The 20,248-nt window shown below is 36.1% G+C and overlaps 1 protein-coding gene and 1 long non-coding RNA gene across 3 annotated transcripts; one reads left to right on the top strand and one right to left on the bottom strand.

Moving 5' to 3' along the window:
• Positions 1-239: 239 nt before the first annotated feature.
• On the bottom strand, positions 240-9,399 carry LOC108106014 (ecdysone 20-monooxygenase). Of its 2 annotated transcripts, XM_017212860.2 has the most exons (7): positions 7,998-9,399; positions 2,568-2,862; positions 1,811-2,405; positions 1,567-1,744; positions 1,269-1,508; positions 982-1,197; positions 240-921 (listed from the first exon to the last, which is right to left on the bottom strand). In XM_017212860.2, exons 2-7 carry the CDS (start codon positions 2,854-2,856, stop codon positions 811-813), a joined length of 1,629 nt encoding a protein of 542 aa, XP_017068349.1. In that variant the 5' UTR covers positions 2,857-2,862; positions 7,998-9,399; the 3' UTR covers positions 240-810. The 2 variants fall into 2 exon arrangements, with proteins under 2 accessions (XP_017068349.1, XP_017068350.1); XM_017212861.2 differs by lacking the exons at positions 240-921; positions 982-1,197; positions 1,269-1,508 and having other exon boundaries at positions 1,676-1,744; positions 1,807-2,405.
• A 7,773-nt stretch (positions 9,400-17,172) lies between these two features.
• Positions 17,173-18,982, top strand: LOC108105932. The gene is made up of 3 exons (XR_001772373.1): positions 17,173-17,496; positions 17,567-17,774; positions 17,831-18,982. It is a non-coding gene; the product is annotated as an uncharacterized LOC108105932 (long non-coding RNA).
• Positions 18,983-20,248: the final 1,266 nt, after the last annotated feature.

Below are 20,248 nucleotides of genomic sequence, written 5' to 3'. Positions count from 1 at the left end.
GACTAAAAAGGGATCTTAAAGGAATATTTGAAAAATGTAAGGAAGTTGATTATTAAGGTTATATTAAATTGTTAACACAATATGACTTAGAGGTGAATAATATCTATGAAAAAAGAAATTAATAAAAATACTATAAATAGAGGAACAGTAGAAGAAACTTCCCCTAACATACCCTTAAAATAAAACACACTACCTTACTTCGTTTTTAACTTTTTGATTTTTGTTTAATTTCAATTCATTTCATTTGAATATTATATTTCTTTTAACAAAAATATTCACAGATATAGAGATGAAATAAAAACGCTTGCTTGGGCAGTAGAAACACTTGAATAAATACAATTAAAATTAAACTGTACACAAGATGAGTGTTCAATTTTCAAAACTATGTACAAAAAACGGTGTGTGTAAACTTGTTAAAATCATGAAAAACAAAACTTAAACACAGTCTTTCCTCAAAAAACAATTGCTGCTACTTAAATGCTAAAACTAAACAATAATTATAAGATTAATCGTTATCTACATGGGTAATTACAACAAAACATGACATTTTTTTTTACATCTACATTACATCCAGTCAGCATAAATTTGTAAAATTATTTTAATTGGTTGTTTTTGCTTTTCATTTTGATTGCTTCACAGGACTAGGCTGCTGATGCTGGGTCATCAGGGACAAAGGATATACATATGTCACGAATCCTAATAATATTTTACATTAATTTCACTTAATGGTTCAGTTCTTAGCTATTTTAGTTGTATTTGATACAAAACGCCTGAGCTTAGGCAGTGTTTGGGGGTCAGTTTTCTATCAGATCAGAAAACCCTATCACTCAGTTTTAGGCTGAGTGGAGTTTTGGGAGCCAGCAGGAACTCAAATTCTGTTTCCAAAGGCTTCACAAAGCTCACCTCGAAGGCCAGGACCATCTGTGAAAAATAGTTGATTTATCAAATTATAGTTCCTGATCTTGGTTTATAGATTATTACCTTAGCTAGCAGCAGCACCACTTCCATTTCCACGAAACGTTTTCCCGGACAGGATCTTCGACCCACTCCGAAGGGCACTACAATACTGGCACTGTCCACATTCACTGTGAAATTCTCCGTGGCAGGATCAATCCATCGCTCTGGACTAAACTGCTTGGCTCCTTGGAAATTGCTGTCCTTGTGGCAGGCTATCATGTTCTGACAGAGCACCACGGTCTAAGGATTAGAAATATGAAAGGAAATATTATTTAAAAAAAAAAAAAAAAACTAACTAACTTTGAACTCACCCCTGCATTTAGCGAGTAACCCGAAAGCTCCATGTCCTCCTCCAAAATTCTGGCCAGACAAAACGCCGTAGGCCTCAGTCTGTAGGACTCCTGTATACAGGCCTTCGTGTATGTGGCATTCGTCAGAGCATCCTGCAGGATATTCGTATCCCGATACTCACAGAATTCACTCAGGATACGAGGCATAGCCCCAGGATCCCCAGTAACAGAACTCAGCACGAACAGCAAGGTGTTGGCTAACTGGAAAATCAAAATAAGTTAAAGGAAAACCCATCAAAAGTAACAACCGTAGACCCACCGTTTCTATGCCCGCGGCTATAAAGTCTATAATAGCCGATTTCTTGTCTCTTATATCCAGATCCTTGAGCTCCAGAATATTAAGGAAGATACTCCGCAAACCAGCTGCCTCGTCATCCTCACAGGCAGCCGACTTTTTGAGTTCCTCCAACTCGTGATCGATGATCTCGGATATCACACTGGATTAAGATCGTATTTGAGTTAGATGGGAATAGAATGGTAGTCAAAGATAGGTGTGTACCTACTCATAGATCAAGTCCTCGGCCCGGGCGAACTCCCTGTAGGTCTTGGTGGGAAAATATTTCCACAGACCCAAACCGTAGTACGAGTCCCTTTGAGAGATGAAAAGCTGTTTGACAGCTGCGGCAAGTTGGCTGATTTTCTGTGGCTGTTTGGTATCCACAGCCAGGAAACCCATCCGCCTGCCCAACATCAAAGTGCAGACGGCCTCCAGACCCATTAGATTGGCTAGCTCCTCGAAATTGGGTACCACCAGGGTCTCAGGATCTCGTCTAGCTCGCAGTAGTTCGATGAAATCATCACAAACTGCATTCAAGGCTGGCAGGAAATTCTGTAGGACCCTGGGAGAAGTAATGCTGGAGGTCAGGGAGGATCGCAAACGCTGCCACATTGGTCCCTGTTCGTTGACAATTCCCACACTCGCATAACGATCCGGTCGGGATTGACGATACATCACGATGATCTCGGTGGGAGGTCGGAATGGATACTTGCTGGGGTATTTCAGCACCTTTTCCAGATCCTCGCGATTGTACAGGTGCACGATGGGCACATTGGAGGGCATTACCTCTAGTACTATGTCACCATATTGCCTGTTGAGATCTGGAATATAGGATTTCAATGGCTTATGATGGAGGTAATAACCATAAGTGTAGGTTTCTAATGTGAAAACCCTTTAAATTTGGAAAACTATATCTTGATCCCAGAATTCGCTATAAGTTCTTTCTTAACTAGAGGGATTAGTTTCCCTAGAGAATGTCTTACCCGCATATACCTCGTGCAGCTTGGTCATCTTGTAGCGGCGAAAGAAGAGCAAGAATATCCATTTAGTGCCCAGAAAGGGAATCCTCTGCGGCCCAGGAATATCCCAGATGCCACGTTTTCGCTTCCTAGGAGCCTCCGGTTCAATGGGCGCAGCATGATAGCAATCCTCCAGCGGCGTATTCTTTAAAAGCGGCCGTAGATAGATCTCTGCCAATTTGTGCCGATGGAGAGCACAGTAGCAGCCGAGTACAAGTGCCAGGGCCAGCAACAGTATCACGGCCATTACCATGGGGCGCTGCAATTAGAATTCTCCGTCTTACTGACTTAATCCACATTCAATAACACTTATGCTAATTTGGCCCAAAACGATTCTAGGCCTTTAATTGCAGTCTGGCCTTTCGTTTCGACTTGCTGCCAAACAACCGGTCGACTAATTCGTTTTTGGCTTTATATAGCTTTTTGTTTTCGGGGTGCCCAGTATATATATATATATTGATCATTGATTTTGCATTATAATTGCCGATAACACTTTGTTCTGGGTTCTACGTTTCTCTGGTTTGATTTCTTTGGTTTTTTGGCTATTCTGCAAGGCAAATGTCTGGCTAAAAAGAAACACGCTTTATGGGTTTTCACGGTAGATAAGATAATAACGACCAGGTGTGATAAAGTTCAAGGTTAATACCCCAAAAAATTTGTGTAATGAGGGTATTGCGAATTTCGCAAGATTGCAAAATGTCTGATTAATTTATTTATCAAAAAAATTTAACAGACTTTTCTTTGTGTAATTTATTATAATATTAACCTGATCACAACTCTCTCTATTTTAATATTCTTTCTAACTTTTTTGACATCTAGTTAGCATGTTGAGTTAATGTTGAGTTAATTAATTCTTCTTCAAACGTGTTCCGAAAATAATTATTAACATATTAATTAGCAAGAATAAAAGTGTTAGATTGTTAGAAAAAACTTTTAATACAAAGAATAATATTCCTAAAACCTGAAACGAAAGTTAAGCTAATAGAAGAAAAAGACCACAAATCTTGGCCTACCCTAACCAATAACATTTTAAACCTATTCATATCAGAAATAGGTTCTTAAAATCTCTTAACAGGCAAGTCAAGGGAAAGTCAACACAATCTCTAGACTTTCTTATTGGTTTAATTTCTTCGAATAAGAAAGAACAATCCTATTAGACCCTTCCCATCCCCATCGTTTTTTAGTTTTCCTATTGCCAACCGGATATAAAAATCTATAAAAATAAGCTAGAAAACGATTTAAAACTCACAGGGGTTACCTGCTCGAAGTGATTAATGAATGGCCAGGTCAAATACAGGAAAAAACCGAAGAGAATCAAGAAACCACTGATAGATGATCGATTCTAATATTTGCCTTAACCACACAACAGCCCAGCCACACGATCGCTTGGCAAATAAGCACGAGGAATACGAATAGGAAACCTCACGATGACTTTGGACTACCGAAAAAAAAATATGTATGGTATTTGCAAAAGAATCAGAGGGCCCAGATAAGAAGTGATTTGATTTTGGTCACAGGCACAGGCACAGTCACAGTCACAGGTAAGTAATGTCTTTATCACACGTAGTGTCGCCAAGTGGCTGGACACAATGTGGCCTGAGAAGGTGTGGCAAAAATGGCAAATCTAACCATTAATGCAAATGCGATCCAATAGGCCTGTGCAAAAATAGAAAAACACACAGAACAGAAAAGAAGAAAATAAACTGGAAATACAAATCACAGACATCTATCTGAGGCGAGCACTTCCTTCTTGGGGGGCTTAATCACTTCCTCATCTCATCAACAGATATGTGTAGCTTCTCAGCGATCGGCGACGCGTGCGCCGTTCTATGCGCTTCTCACTTTTCCAACGTGCTTAGAACAACAACAACAAACATAAACTCGCTTTTTAATAAGAATTCTTGCGAATTCTTCTCTCCTCTACTATTCTCCGGCCCCATTCTCCGGCTAACTCTCTGATTAATATGCAGATGGGATCCACTATAGCGACTCACAACTCCAATGCTGTTTCTCATCGTTAGAGTTGCGTTAGAAGAAGGCTAGAAGAAAAAAAGAAAAGGTTGGAATATAGCAGCTGGGCCAAAACCGGCTTCGAAACCAGCTCTCAGCTCCAGGCCAAAAGAAGTAGAAGAAAGCACTCAGCGGTGGGTAGAAAGCATATTATGTAACCGATTATTATGTAAAACGAGAAATGATGGGAAAGTTCTTTTACGTATTTTTTTTTTTGTTTTTCTGTTTTGATCTTGGAATTTCACAATTTCTGGCCGTCATTTCTACAGCTACCCTAATTGGGTTAAGACGCAAATAAAAATTTCGATTTTTTCCATTTCTTTCTTATTGACTATTTTTTGTTGTTATTTTTGTTCTGCTGTTATTAATGCTTTTTTGTTTACCCCAACAAAAATGACATAAAAGAAATCGAAGTTTATGGGCTCGAGAATGACGTGACTTTTTTGGTAACTTTTTTGGGTAACTTGATTTCAGATGGAAATAGGAGATTTTTAGGAAAAGTAGACTATTCTTGGTAAGAAGACATTTTAAACTAGTTTAATGACTCTTAATTTAAGGTTTTCTTAGCTTAAATCCATCTTAAAATAAGAAACTTCTAGCCTAAAACCATACCAATCCTCCTTCGAATCCCCCACCAGTTCACTTTTTCACTTTTCTTTAGCAAGGAAGCCAGCTTTTCTAATGCCTTTCTAACATAAGGCGTTTTTTTTTCTGCCGGGTTCTGGGATGGAAAGCAAGTTTGGATCTGGCTTTCTGCAAAGTGGCAAAACGGCAAAAATCTAATGAGAAAATTTCTCTATTTCTATTTGCCAGGCTTACTTTGTCGCTTGCCGGCTTGGCACGTCGTTGGCCGTACATTGAACTTGCCCAAAGCCAAACTCAAGATACACAGAAAATAAATCAGATCTAAAGATCAGATTTACATATTTTTCATAACTAAATAGTTTAAATTTGTCATCTAATTCAGAGAATCAAATAATAAAAATTAAGTTTAAGGATTGAATTGATTTGTAAATCGTTTATAGTTTTGTATAAATTGGTTTAAGTTAGTTTTATAGCCTTCCATTATTTATTCAGATTTGAATTTATATATTAATAAACATTTTCTGCCGTGTAAGTCCCTCTCTGTTAGCTCTTTTCCTACCTCTTTTTTTTGGCAAGAGAAGGAGGCAGGAAACAGCTGACCAAGGAAAGAAATTGTTAAGCCAAGTTTCCCGTTTGCCGATGGTGGCCGTGACCATGAAGCCCCAACCGATGTCTTCTGCACTCTATATGTATATATATAGATATATATATAGATATATATAGCTATATGGGCATACGAATGTGAGGGGCATAAGTGACATAATCTGCTGATGTCTGGCTCTGCGGATCGGCAAGCTTTTGAGCTGAGCTCGGGGCTTCTGTAACTGCGCAGCGGCCCAAGTTTTTGGGCAATTTTTTCGGCGGGTTCTTGATTCGTTGCGATTTGCATAAATGTGAAAAATGTGCCAATAAAAATAGCCACGAATAAATAACGAATTAAGAATCAATCGGCATATATATATAGATATATAGATGTATGTAAATTATTGACGAGAAAACCTAAACTTGTTTATTTTGCAAAAAAAATTGGTTTATTATTTTACTTATTTTTTTTGTGTCACATTTTGTGGCCTGTCGTCGGTTTTTTTGTTTTTTTTTGGTTTTTTTTTTGACAACGTGTGCAGGCCCAGTCGCACTTACGTTTAATTATTATGTTAACTCGGATTTCTTCTTCTATCCTGGCCTTTCGAGTGCCAGTTTGGACAGTCTGACGCCAAAATGTAAAAAAATATATTTTATATATATATTTGGCCCAACACCCGACATTCATTCCTGATGCCTCAGCAAAGTTCGCCAAAAATCAATCGAAATCGAATCGAAAAAGGAAGGTGAAATGTGATCGCAGAACATGTCGCAGAATGCCATCAAATTTGCGTAAAGCTCGCGTGTGGTTTCGGTTAAAAATTAAAAGGTATTTATATAACACTCAGAGGTGGTACAGATATATGTGATCTGGTACAGTGAAGCTGGCAATCTCTACTAAACTTGGCCATTTATTTGGGAACATCCTTAATAACCTCATTTTTTAACCTTTTTAAAATCAAAAAACTTTTTAAAATAGGAAAAAAGGAATTAAAATATAACAATTTTGATTCTGTATTAAAGTTATGTTTTTTTACTCTCTGCATATAAAATATATATATTTTTTAATATTTTTAAAACAAAGTTAAAGCTACAACATCCCTCGCATCACTGCCCGCAAAAACCCAACCCAGAGGCAAATGCATCATCATCGACAACGAACCGAAAGTTAATTTAATCTCTCGGTCAATGCTCGTTACATTTTGGCCAAACACCCAAAAAAAAACAATCAACTTAAAGCCAAAAAGAAAGTTCAAACGTGAAACAACGTAATCGATTGACATTCACTTGGCCAGGTATTTATTGAATTTAACAAAAAAAAAAAAAACGATATTTGCCGAGACAGATGAAATCACAACAAATGCGAAACTCCGCCAGCTGATGACGCTTTTTTTTTTTATTAATGATGATAATGAACTTGAAGCTCTCTCACATAATTGATAACAAAAGAAAATCATCGAAAAAATATATAATTTTTTTTTTACTTCTTATTGCGTTACACTTGAAAACGCTCGTGCTCGCTGATAAATATGAAATAATAATGGGCAAAAAAAATTAAATAAATAAATAAAAAATGTTATTAAGGCGGCGTAAGAAGGGAGGTAGTGGGCCGAGGGGCTAATTGCAATTTAATGCGTTTGTTTGCCGAAGTATAACACGATTTATTTTCCAAGATACACACACACACGCATAGGTACTATATATCTACAGTTTCGTATATATATCTTTTGAAGTTCGATTCAGTTTTATTTCAATCGGATTGCATTTTATGATTAACTGAGCGGCTCTGCTCATGACGTTGCGGTGGTGTACAATTTTTGGTAAATATTTAAAAACAAAAAAAACTCATTTAACATTCCAGGGAAGTGTGTAAAAAAATTAAATGAAAATTTAGTTTAAAAAGTTCTTTTGGTGACTGGTAGAAATATGAGAGCTTCGAAAGAAAGCAGCGGTTAAGATCCTTTTGATTTCCTAGAAAATTGCAACTTTTATTATTATAAATTTTAGTTTAAAAAAAAACCAATGAAAAATGTTTTAGCTTTTAGCTTTGTGTAGACTTCAAAGCAGTTTCTTAAAAGTCATAAAAATGACTAAAAAATGTCATATTTTTAAGAACTAAAATCACTAAAAATGTGTGACTTATTCAGTAATTTAAATTTTTTAAAAAGAAACTTAGATGCAGGCTAAGAAACCCCAGAAACCCTTCCCAAAACTTACCACTTAAATGTGTTTTTTCTTTTAAATCCAATAAGTTTAGATCCTCTGCAGGCTAGATCCGACTTGTTGGCATTTTGATTAGCATTACTAATGCTTTCATTATCACTTAGCCAGAATAATATTTAATAAATATTTAGATGTTGCATCACTTTTGCTTTTTACATTGCACATTTATTGTTGTTATTTATTATTTTTTAAAGCTTTAGCTAATCGTAGTTTCTGGCGAAAAACAATAGAAACTTCTAATCACAGACAGAAATTGCACTTTTGGACCCACGCTCGTTTTTTTTTTTTAGTTGGTCCGTCTATGTTTTAGTGTTCTATTTAAGTTAGTTAGTTAATTAAACACAATAATTAGATTTAAGCCTTGGCCAGGGACACTGACTATTCCGGATTGACCGAGCCCGCAACCGTATCCCAGATCTCCGATCTCCGATCTCTGATCTCCTCCGCGATCCCTGTTATGGCGTCTCTCTCTCTCTTTTGGTTGCGACAACTGCGACGCTTAGTCAAAGACTGAATCGCTCCGTTTTTTTGAATGGGGGAAATGCTGAGCCGAGCCCAACGCACACAAACATACACACACACTACCAAACGTTCGACTCGGCACTCACTCACGCGAACAAACAAACACACACACGCATGCAACCATCGGAACTCACGATGGGAGGCGATTTAATAGAGAACCACCAACCACGCAACAAGTGCTTACAGCGATCGGACCGATCCAACGAGCCATCCATCCATCGATCGATCGATCTCTGCCCGATCTCGACCAGCTGTTCGAATCCGTTTTTCAGTGAGTAAGGTTCTTCGTGCCTGCTGCTGCTGCTGCTGCTGTCGCCGCTCTTCGGGTTCCCCGAGGTGTTCTCAGCTTGAGAGTTTTACAGTCGAACGTCGGTAACTAGAACTAACATCTGTCACGAATAAAATTTTGTTTTATGGCTGTTTCTATGGCTAAGATATAATGTTTTTTAACTAAAAAAGATAAATATTATGAAGATAAAAATAATAATCGAAATCATTATTAAGTACAGTAGAGCGCCAATAAGTATGCAGTCTTTTTCCTGATAAGAAGTAAGGGTATTAAAAGGATTACTTAAATCTTAACAAAAAATATTTCTTTCAGTTTAATATGTAAAAAAAAAAGTTTAACCCAAAGTTCTAGTTATTGAATCCCCCCTGTATTGATAGCGCCAATCACTCTCGCTCTCTGTCTACCGACTCTCTCATCTTCGTAGCGCCCATGCTGCTGATAAGAACCCATGTGTGTTTGTATTCTTTTTTCTTTTTCGCATATAGAAACTCAATGAAAGTTTGCCAAGAAACAACGCCTCAAGGCTTATTGAAATGTTTACTTGTGGCAAATTTATGCAACACATTACAGCGGCAGCAGCAGCAGCAGCAGCAGCAGCAGCAGCAGCAACAGCAACAACAACACGAGCAGCTGGGCGCAATGCGTGAGTGGCAGAGTGTAGCGTAGTCGAGTGTGCGTGAGAGAGGGAGTGTTCGTGTGCGTGTGGGTACGATCCGTGAGGTAGGTTGCACTCCAAATACATATGTATATGTGCATGTAGTATATATATATTTCATATTCCATAACACAGTCCAATATAACAGGTTCGAAGACAGGCGGCGGCTAGCTAGTCTTGAGAACTCAAGAAATCAGCTGTGCGACCGGCTGTCTGGATGTCCGAACCGCGACTACAATGTTGCCACTGGCTGTGATTTTTTAATAGAGGGTATAGCAGAAGAAGGAAGGGGTATATTAGCCTAGTTACTATTACTATTTTGATGAACATATATCTGGTTGAAGTATGGTTTATAGTCCCAGCAAGATTTATGTTTCTTTTTACTAACTGAATTATGTTTAATATGTGACCCTTAAGTACTAACGCATAGGATATCCCTTAGTCCTCACCCCACCCCATATATCAATCCTTTAACATGCAAGTGCAACATATGTATGGTGAGGGGTGTAGAGCGGCACAGATCCAGGAGGGGCAGGAAGGCGGAAGGGGCGGAAACCGAAGCGATCGTGAGTGTCGCTCCAGTGTGCGCGCTAATTGCCTTGATTGAGTTTTAAATTAATGCGAATTAGAGTTGTGGTTGTTTTTAAAGCCAAACAATGCGCATGTGTGCATGCTTGTGGGCATTTAGGTTTACAGATGCAAGATACAGGAAGATCTCAGGAGAGCAGAGGGTACAGGATTGTTTCGTTTAAGATTATGTGAAAGATTTATATAGAACTTTGTTTAGTAGATAGGTTAAAGACAACTACTAATAATAATATTAAGACAGGTGTACTAAAATAGACATCATCCAAACATTATTTCATATCATAATAATCCTAGTTTACAGACATTAACCAGTTCTTTAACTTATAGTTAGTTCTGATCCATATATCGTTTATAGTAAATAAGTAAAAGCGATCAAAAACCTAAAAACTAACGAACTATTTGGTTAATAAAATGAAAACCCCAAGATTTGGTTTACTAATTCCTAGTACCGACTTAAGAAAAATCATAAAACATTAAGTGTTTAGGTACTTAACCTTGTAAACCTACCAACTTTTATTACCCTTAAACGTTCTACAAGAGATCTGTCAAATCAGCTCCCTAAACCCAAACCTTAACCCTTTACGCATCCTCCTCATATAAAGTAAGTACTACTGACTCTTATTATCTTGTAGATGCGTATCTCGATTCAGCCCCCCCGTTCCTCAGCTGTCACATTAGATACGATACCCTCCATCTGGTCGGGGGATATTCACACGCTCTCCTCGCAGACGGATAAATTCTTATCCTGTCGATCTGTGGAAATACAAATTGAATTTCTAAGCAATTGCCTGAATGGCTGACTGAATGGATGACTGACTGAATGAGTGACTGACTGACTGACTGAGTAGGCATTGCCTTTGCATTACTAATTAACTGTGTAGTTGTTGTTTTTGCTCGTGATGTTCTTCCACTGCCGCTGGTTGATCCCACAATTATGCCATACCACCAGACATCCCGCCATTCTCCCCCCCTTTCCCTCAACCCATAACCCTGTTACAACTCCTTCGTGTTGGTCGGTCAGTCAATCAAAGGTACAAAAACAAAAAGGCAGAGCGTTGTTAATACTTCTTTTCAATTAGCTTCACACAGCCGTAACACCGGCCCAAGCAGCAGCAGCAGTCGCAACAACAACAACAACAACAACAACAACAACCACAGGAGAGCCTTTTCCCAAGCGAACAGGTTTTTCACGCGACGACAACAATGTTGATGATCACGATAATGAGCAACTGATCACGATCATGAAGTGGTAAACAGAGAAAAATTTAGCTGTTAATATTGATTGCTATGAAAAAATTGGTTTTCTGAGTAGAAATAGGAAAAGGTATAAGTTAATATGATATTTAAAATTAAACTTTTGAAAATTAAAAATTTTTTTTTATATAAATTTTTTTTTGTTGTAGGAAAAAAATAAAATAAAATTTTTTTTTTTTAATTTTTAAACTTAAAAAATATTATAAATATTAAAAATATATTAGTTTTTAATGTTATTGTAGTAAAAATATTTTTTTTAATAAATAATTTACTAAATTTTTTTTTTTTAATTTTTTTAATATTTTTTAAATTTTATTATTTTTTTTCTATAAGCTCCTTAATGTTTTTAAGCAGGTAAATAAATATTAAAATATTCTTTAAAAAAATCATTATTTAATAAGCTTTATTTTTCTCTGTGTAAAAATAGGAAGCAGCCAAAGATATTCACGAAGTTCTTTCGAATTTTCAATTTACGTTTAAGTTTTCCTTCTCTTATTTTGGTTTAACTTCTTTTTTTTTTGTATATAATTTTATTTAATTTTTTTGGTTTTTATTGCTTGAACTTTATTCACTGTCATCGATCGTTGTTTTTTTTTTTTTTTGGGTTCTTTTTGATTTTATTGTTTGGAGGCAAAGTTGTTGTTTTTGTTTTCCTTTTAACGCGCCCGCCGCGACTTTCTGGCTCGCTTCATTTTATGGAACTAAAGCCCACAGCCAATGGGGTATCGGACTCTGCCACAATTTGAGGCAGGGCTCGGGCCGAGACAATTGCTTTCTGCCGTCGATCTGGGGAGCTAAACTCAGCTCTCGTCGAGCTCAGAGCCAGCTTACTACAGCTTACAGCTCCCTTAACATTTAATGAGCATTAACAAGCTGCACTTAAATGCAATAACAACAACAACAACACACCGCAGCAAGGGGGTGGTTGGAAGGAGGGTTAAGGTGGTGTAGGGTGGTCAACAACAACAATTGATAACAAGTAAGAATACTCCAAAGTGGGGGGTTACGGCAGCAGCAAAGAGATTGAAGTCGGCTAAGATTATGGTAAATGGGTAACTTCAAATGCTCTGCAAGATGGGTGAAAGGGATCAAAGATAATCAATAGGAACTAAGGAAAGTATCTTAAAGATATAAACAGTATCTTAAAGATATGAAATGTCTTTAAATATTTTCATGATATGGAAAGATTTTTCAAAAGTAGAGTTTCTTCAGTATTTTCTGATTAGATAATCCCTTCTTATATATATTTTATCATAAATTTTAACCCTTGTCATATGACCATCTCTTCTGAAAGGGTACAAGGAGGAGCACCGTACAAAAAAAAAACAAAACCATTCACAATGGAAGCTCCACGCTGTCTGAGTGAGCGAACAAGTGGCATCGTTGCAGGTTGCGCGTGTGTGTGTCTGCGAGTGCCTCACTTGATTACCCACGAGCTGCAAATTCATTTCTGCCTCCTTTCTTCACAAGTGCCCCGAGAATCGGGACCGGGGAATCGGTAAGGGATCTTCTCAAGAAGACAGCCTTCAGGGGCTCTTATGGTCAGTATACTTTTCTTTTCTTTTCTTTTTTTTTTTTCCTTTTTTTTGTAATTTTTTTACTGTGTTCCAGTTGGCAGCGGTAAAGTGACGCCGAGGGACGACGCATCTGCACACATAGTGACCCAATGATCTACAAAGGGCGCGGTCTGGCCAAAGATTACAGGAGAGAGGAAGAGATAGAACAGGAAAGAGATGGTAAGAATAAAAGTGAAATTAAACGGATCAGAGCTTAATCAATCTATAAAGAAGCTTAGGAGGGATTGATAAGAAAGATTAGACGTGAAGGAAGATGAAAATAAGTTTTAAGTTTAAGTTTCTTGGCCCTCATTAACTAAAAGTAAGTCAGAAACTATAACCATATATATATATGTTATATAATCTTTAAATTCAAACCATTTCCTTATAATACTTTCCAATTTTTTTCTCTCAGTGCACTCTTGCTCCCATTACCCCCTAGCCTATCATTTCTGCTGCCTCTGCTCCATTCATTTCCACTTATTATTGTTGATAGCTTGTCCTTGAACTTGACCCAGCAGCTGGGCCAGCGAAGACGATCTGCCCTTTATGATTATAATTTTTTTTCTTTATGCTCTTTCTTTATCATCGTGTATATATAGTATATACTATAGTATAGTGTAGTACTACACAAGTGCCCAGTGCTCACTATAATTAATCAGTTGTGGTGTGCGAGGGATGTGTGGGATCTTCGAAAAGGGGGCTACTTATCGGTTGGGGGTCTCACTGATGGGTCTCCCTCCCCTCTCTCAACCGATCTTTGCTGTAATGTATATATATATATAGTTTAATCTGGTAATTCATTCACAGTTTCTTTTTTTTGCGTTTTAAACATTTTTCAATTTGACACCTCGCCAGCAGATCTTTTCACATTTATTGGTAGACTGATAACACCTTAAATACGTCTTAAAAATTCATGAATTTTAATTTTTGGACTTGGAGCTTATCGTTTAACGAGTAACGGAAATGACCAAGAGATCGTTGGAGGAGGGTGGGATGAAGTTACGATGGTGATAAGGTTAAAATAAGAATTTCTGTGTAATTAAGAATTTCTGTTTGCATGACCTTTTTGCTGGGTTTTTTCTTTCATATTATTTAATATTTTATTTAATAATAGATAATTACTTAATCCTAATAAAGTCATTGAACTTATGAAATAGGCTATGGGTTCCTATGGAAATCATTTTACTAAGCTCTTTTGTAGATACTTTAATGAAAGTTTGAAAAATTAAAGGTAACTTAAGTAGAAAACATTAAAAATAAGTATTTTCTTTATTAACTTTTGGATAATCTTCACTTTAACTAATTTTTAAATTTATTATATAATTAATATTATGCTAAAACTATCTACTTACCATATTTATATCACACTGAAAACCTGCTCTTACCCCCTTTAAGCTTCGCTTAGCCTTTTAGTAAGACCCAAATAAGTCGCAGCCAATTAAGCATACGCATGGTTGGCCCGCAAAAGTTATCACCCATAAGACACGTGTGCGGGCCTATGACGAAATTACCATTAAAAAAGCCTCAATTGCAAAAAAACCAAATGAGACAACCAAAACCACACAGAAATAACCCAAAAACAAAACCGAAAAACAACAAAATATGGCCATAAAAAAAGCGAAGTAACAATTTAAATAGCGCCATCTACTGAAATTGTAGACAAACCGTCTGAAGGGGGGGGGGAGGGGACAAAAAACAAAAAAAAGCGCTGGTAAGGCGAGTAGCTATCGAAATTTCCACCTAGACATTCACCGAATATTATTTGCAATCGTTTCTGATGACCTATGAGAAAGTCTGGGAAAGTTGAGCGATAATCGAGAAATATGTCACTGCAGAATGGGTAAAAAATATGAGTTGCAATGCAATCCCATGCCACTCCATCCAGCCAGCAACTGCAATTGCAATCGTAATCAAAGCCAAAGTCAAAGCCTAGGCCTCTAGTCTAGTCCATTTAGGGGGAAGATATAGAGTTCCGGAAATGCATTATGCACCAAATAAACAAAATGTGCAATCGCTGGCCCTAGAAAAATAAAAAAAGGGGAAAGTTTTAATGGAATTGTTGCAAATATGAGTATGTGGGCAGACCAAATGGTGCTAGCGGAAGGAGGATGGGTAATCTAGTTTATTGGGAGTTTTATAAGGTTATGCTCTACAGGAAGCTATAGTCTAGTTTATTTTTATAAAGCATAATTTATATAACTTAATAAGTAGGGAAAGTTTTTAGAAAAAGTATAAAAGATATTTCAGAAGAAGTTGTAAGAACTTTTCAAAGTTCTTCTCATTGGTTTAATCTAAAGTTTAGTGAATAAACATATCATATATTAAGTAAGAAATTTCTGAAATATAATATTATAATAAAAAATTAGTTCTAAATGAATAAAATGTTCTCTGCAGAACAGATCTAGTAAGTTTTCAGAATGAAACTTATAAATCAAATATTTATTAAAATATTTTATTAATTTTAATCTAAAACTATTTGCTGTAAAAAATACACATATTAATGTTATTTTTCTAAATAAAATATATAATATATTTAATAATATTTATATATAATATATTTAACATATTTTTCCTAGTAATACAAATTTAATACCTAACCTGCAAAGCGCCTCTTTCCCCCTCTTACGTTTGCTTTTTGAACTAAACACAATTTTCAGATCAGCCACAAGGTATGCTTCTAATATTTAACTTAATTTCCTACATCTTAACCATACAGGGTGACCCCAAACTGCTGCTGCTACTAAAACTTAATTTTTATAAATCTCGCTAACAATAACACTCCAAAATAAAAGTAAAACAAAATGTAATTAAACAATAGCAACCAAAAAAAAAAAACAACCATTATAGCAAACAACCGCTACATAAACAGCTGCGACAGTTTTTGACTTTTCTGCATTACCGAAAAAAGGAGATTTACGAAAAAATGGTTAGGGGGGTTATGGAAAATAACCCTTTTACACAATCCCCATTACATTCACCCACCCACCCAAAAACCACAAAATGCGTGTTTATTAATTAAGCGCATTTGTTTTCATTAAACAAACGTTTTAATTGAGCATGAAAGTTGGCGCCGTTGAAATAAACGCGACAAGGCAATAAAAACGAGCTGAACCATTTAACCCATGCCACCCACCTGACGCACAAGCAGACGAGAAACCGACATAATAATTAATTTCGTTGTATTTTAATGGATTTACGTTGGTAGACATAAGGAAAAGCTGTGGAAATCCCAATGTGCTTCGCTCAATGATTGATGAAACTGTTTTCCAGGCTGATTATTATTTGTAAGGAAAGAAAATGGCTGAGAAAATGGAACTAAATTTAGAAGGAAAATTAACAAAATCCTTTACTTAAACTTAGTTACAAAGTTCTTAAAACTTCTTTAGCTTAAAATATTAAAAGTTTTCTTTCTAATTTTAAAAATACTTACTTTTTATTACCTTCTTGTTATTCCCAAATTATTTTTAACCTTAAAACACTTTGCAAATACCCCCGCTAACCCATTTTTGTTAACCCCTGCTTATGCCTGACTTTATTTTACCATCCATCTTGAAGAACTCTGACCCCAGTCCTATTTTCAACGAGTCCATTGGGTGCAATTAAAATTCGGCCTCGAAATTATTATTATTATTGCTCATGAAAAACACTTTGCCGCCAAACGAACGCCCAGCGCCCTTTTTCCTAAGCTGCTTGCTGGGCCAAAAACTTTTTGGCCAAGACTTGGGTTGGGATGTTTTTAAAAGCACTTTATACGCCAACCACACGCTGCATGATATAACTATATAGATCAAACCCCCCGCTTCATCACCCATCCCCCCCACTGGCCATTGTCTCTATGATTATTTTTCATAAACTTGGCAAATGCTTTGGGAAATCCATTTAGCGGGCTAAAGGAGCCGCATTACTTTATCTCTATCTAAGGCCATCAGTATTATGATTTGTGTCTGGTTGTGGATACTCGAACTGGGACTGAGTTATGGTCCATGGCAAAGGCATTTACTATATATGGCTCTAAATTATGCCAAGCCAAGTCAAGGAACTGGTAGTGGGTTGGCAAAGTTTCTAAGACCACAAGCGCCAAAGTGGCAATGAGAGCAATTTGATAATGATATATGTGGGTTAATAGTTAAGGAATCAAAGGGGGGTTAAAGGTTATGGGTTATAAGTTAATTAATTACCTGATGGGTGTTAAATATAACAGCTTTGTAATCTTAAATAAATAAATAAATATTTCAGAATAAGTTTTTGGAGAAGTTATTTGAAAATTTTTGTAAAATAATTTAAACTTTTTCTGTCACATTTTTCTGTAGTTCTGACTTATAAATGCCTTGCCAGCTTAAGTTATACATTTATAATTTATAATTAAGCATTAAATTTCATTTAAGGTTCCTTAAAAATGTTTTTGTTCCGCTTAAAAAATCTTATAAAGCCCATTTCCAGCTGATTTTTTAACTTAACAAACATGAGAACCTACAGGTAAGCATTGAAAAAGTTAGAAACTTTCATAATTTAATATTTTTTCTTTACAGTTTCCTGATTCTGGCAATTTTGGCAACAATAAAACTGCAAGAAATTCTATCCAGTCAGCCAGGGCCATGTCGCAAGTTGTCCCAAACCTTTAATACAGTGGGTTAAACTAAAACTAAGCCAATTCGCTTCCAAAATGTTAAAAAAATATATTATTTTCCTCTTACAGACCAAACTAAAAGGCAAATTGATACATCGATCGATCTATCTGGATGTTTTTTCCACTAGAAAGCATAAGAGTGTACCCCTAAATTTATGCACCCAAATGGATTTTCCGAATCCAAAACAGAAAAATGCTAAGATTATAGGCACCGATGATCAGAATTTTGTGGTTCTGTATGAGTGTCATTACTATCCGGTTACAAAATCACACAGAGGTGGGTTTTTAAAGTTTATCAACTGCAGTTTGATCTATTTAATATCTATCTTTTAGAGTTTGTTAACACTTACACTAGGTTGAGGACTCCCAAAGAAGATACCCTAAAGAAAATAAGCAAAGCCTTTACTGATAATGGTTTGTATGAAAAGCAGGTCTTATTGATGTGCAGTTAAAGTGGAAAAGTGCTTGTAATGGGTTAAAGATTTTATTATATTATATTCATAGATATATTTTATTCAAATTCAATAAACGGATGTGTAATTTCTACCCAGGTCTTACGGTAAAAATGAACTTTAAATGCTTTTTAAACTTTTGTAATTGTTAATCAGGCGAAGAAATTTCACATTTGATTTGGTGGAAATTGTGTTTTTTCACTTAATAATAAATAGTGCTAATAAAAAACACATTCTTGGCCAAAAAGTGAGATAATTTAAGCAGGATTTTCCCGTAAACAAAGAGAAATATGTAAGATGAATTGAAATACTGATATGGCGATGTTTTAATGCTTTACAAGTTTGCGGATTTTAATGATTGCCTAATGATTGCCCCTCCCTGAAGCCTGTTGAAGGTTGAAGCAGATATTAGGTTGTCAAAAAAGTCTTGCGGGTGGCCCACGTAAAATTTGCGTTCGCTATAAAAATATCAAATTTTCCCAATTTTCTTCAAGCGTAAACTTAACCATTTTGTAAACCGCAAACCTTCTACTAAATATCTAAGACATTGACAATGATATTTGGAATATCAAAGTCAAAATTATTGATAGTTCAAAAAGCAAACGCTACATGGGCCAACCTGTATAACTTAAACTTAAACTAAGTGGAACATCAATAGCTCGTCTTTTATTCTGCTATTTCAGAACAAAATGTTAGAAGGGACAAAGATCTTAGTTTTATGCACTCTCTCAGTTTTTCTACAATCCACACTGAAAAGTGTTAAGGCAATGCTTACGGAGAGCTTTCTGGTTCTGAACAAGTCTGAGTACGAGTTCAATGCCTTGTTAGAAAACTAAGTTGCTTAGTAATTTACCCTCAATGATAAACAGCTGCAACGTTATAATATTTTCAGTTCAAAGTTGACTGACACTTGGAAGCATTCACTAACCTGGCCAAGCTGTAGGCCTAAAATGTTGTTACTTTGTCAATAAAATAGAATGCCAGAAACTAATTCTATCATCTCATGTAAAATAAACTATAAAAAATAAGCTCTTGATGAATTTTTTAACGCTTTTTATTCAAGTTGTTTTTTTGTTTTATTTGTTGGCTGTTTTACCAATTTCAATTTGCGCCAATGTGCTGGGAAATTCCACTCTCACCTCTGCAGCAACCCCAAAAAATTTCTCCAAACTCCTCATCCTCAACCCTCTGGTTGTCATAAAAATATGCGACATTTCGTTTTTATCGCTTTTGAAAAACTTTATTCTTGGCCCTTTGGCGTTCAATTTCTTCTTGTATTCTCCATTTGCGCGTTCTTTTGATTTCAACTCCCCCTTTCCCTTTCCCTTTCTCCCTCTTTCCCTGTTTTTGTCTGATTTTTTATTTTATTTACAATGGCAATTTTCTTTGTTTTAAACAAGCAGCGCATTGCTTTTTATTTGTGACGGGCGATTGGCGATTGGAAAGCGCCCGATTGGCTACGATTTCTTAACGTTTCTTGTTGGGGGAAGTACTATGGGATGTTAGAGGTTATTTTGGTGTAAAAATTAAAGTCCTTAATAAGAAGAAACTGTAAAATTCTCAAAGTTTTAATGATTTTTGTCATTGATATGATTTTATTAATATTATTATTTGGTATTTTTATTATAGAATAAGCTTAAGGAGTAGCAGCTCAGTTAAATCTGTCAAAAATGGTTAACAGATTGGTAAAAAGACTATAAAATTGACAGATTATATACAAAATATATCCCTTCTTACTACTGAATAATCATATTTACATATTGGAAATGATATTCTTTCAATTTTTATCCTTTTTTTTTAACTTTTCTTAAACCAAAAAAGCTAATTAGTTAACCTTCTTACTCTAAAAAAGTTTTCCCTAAGCAAGGTTTTAGGTTTTTATTTTTAAAATCTTATTAGTTTCCCCCAAAATCTATAACCACACTTTTACCCACCGTATTCCTTGCCCCACCCAAACCAACACCAAGTTAACATCATCAACAACATGGCTATACCCCCCCACTACTACCCCCCCCGCCAACCCAACGAGGGAGAAAACAGCTTTTCCGCGTCGCCATAAAATGCAAGTGGTCAAGTGTAGGAGCTGAGAGCCAAAGTCAAAGAGGAAATCACAAAATGAAAAACGAAGAAAAACAATTAAATGGCTAAAAGCAGCGGCAGCGGCAGTCGACAGGAGCAAAACAAGCGAATAAACTTGGGGAAAATCTTTAGAGTGGTAAGGAAGAGGAAAATTTGGGGAGCTGACAGGCGGGAAAAGCGAAAACTGAAAGCTGCATTTGCGACACGTCGAAAAGCGTCA

Source organism: Drosophila eugracilis, unplaced genomic scaffold (genome assembly GCF_018153835.1).
Source record: "Drosophila eugracilis isolate 14026-0451.02 unplaced genomic scaffold, ASM1815383v1 contig_2154, whole genome shotgun sequence".
NCBI classification, from domain to species: Eukaryota; Metazoa; Arthropoda; class Insecta; order Diptera; family Drosophilidae; genus Drosophila; species Drosophila eugracilis.
This window is presented reverse-complemented; position numbering and strand designations above follow the sequence as displayed.

Bases quoted from the DNA above. Each gene is read 5' to 3' on its own strand.
- LOC108106014 (XM_017212860.2), bottom strand. From the start codon at position 2,856: ATGGTAATGGCCGTGATACTGTTGCTGGCCCTGGCACTTGTACTCGGC. The intron at 1,509-1,566 runs GTGGGTCTACGG...TTGATTTTCCAG, and splicing joins TAGCCGCGGGCATAGAAACG to TTAGCCAACACCTTGCTGTT. The intron at 1,198-1,268 runs GTGAGTTCAAAG...TCTAATCCTTAG, and splicing joins GTTACTCGCTAAATGCAGGG to ACCGTGGTGCTCTGTCAGAA.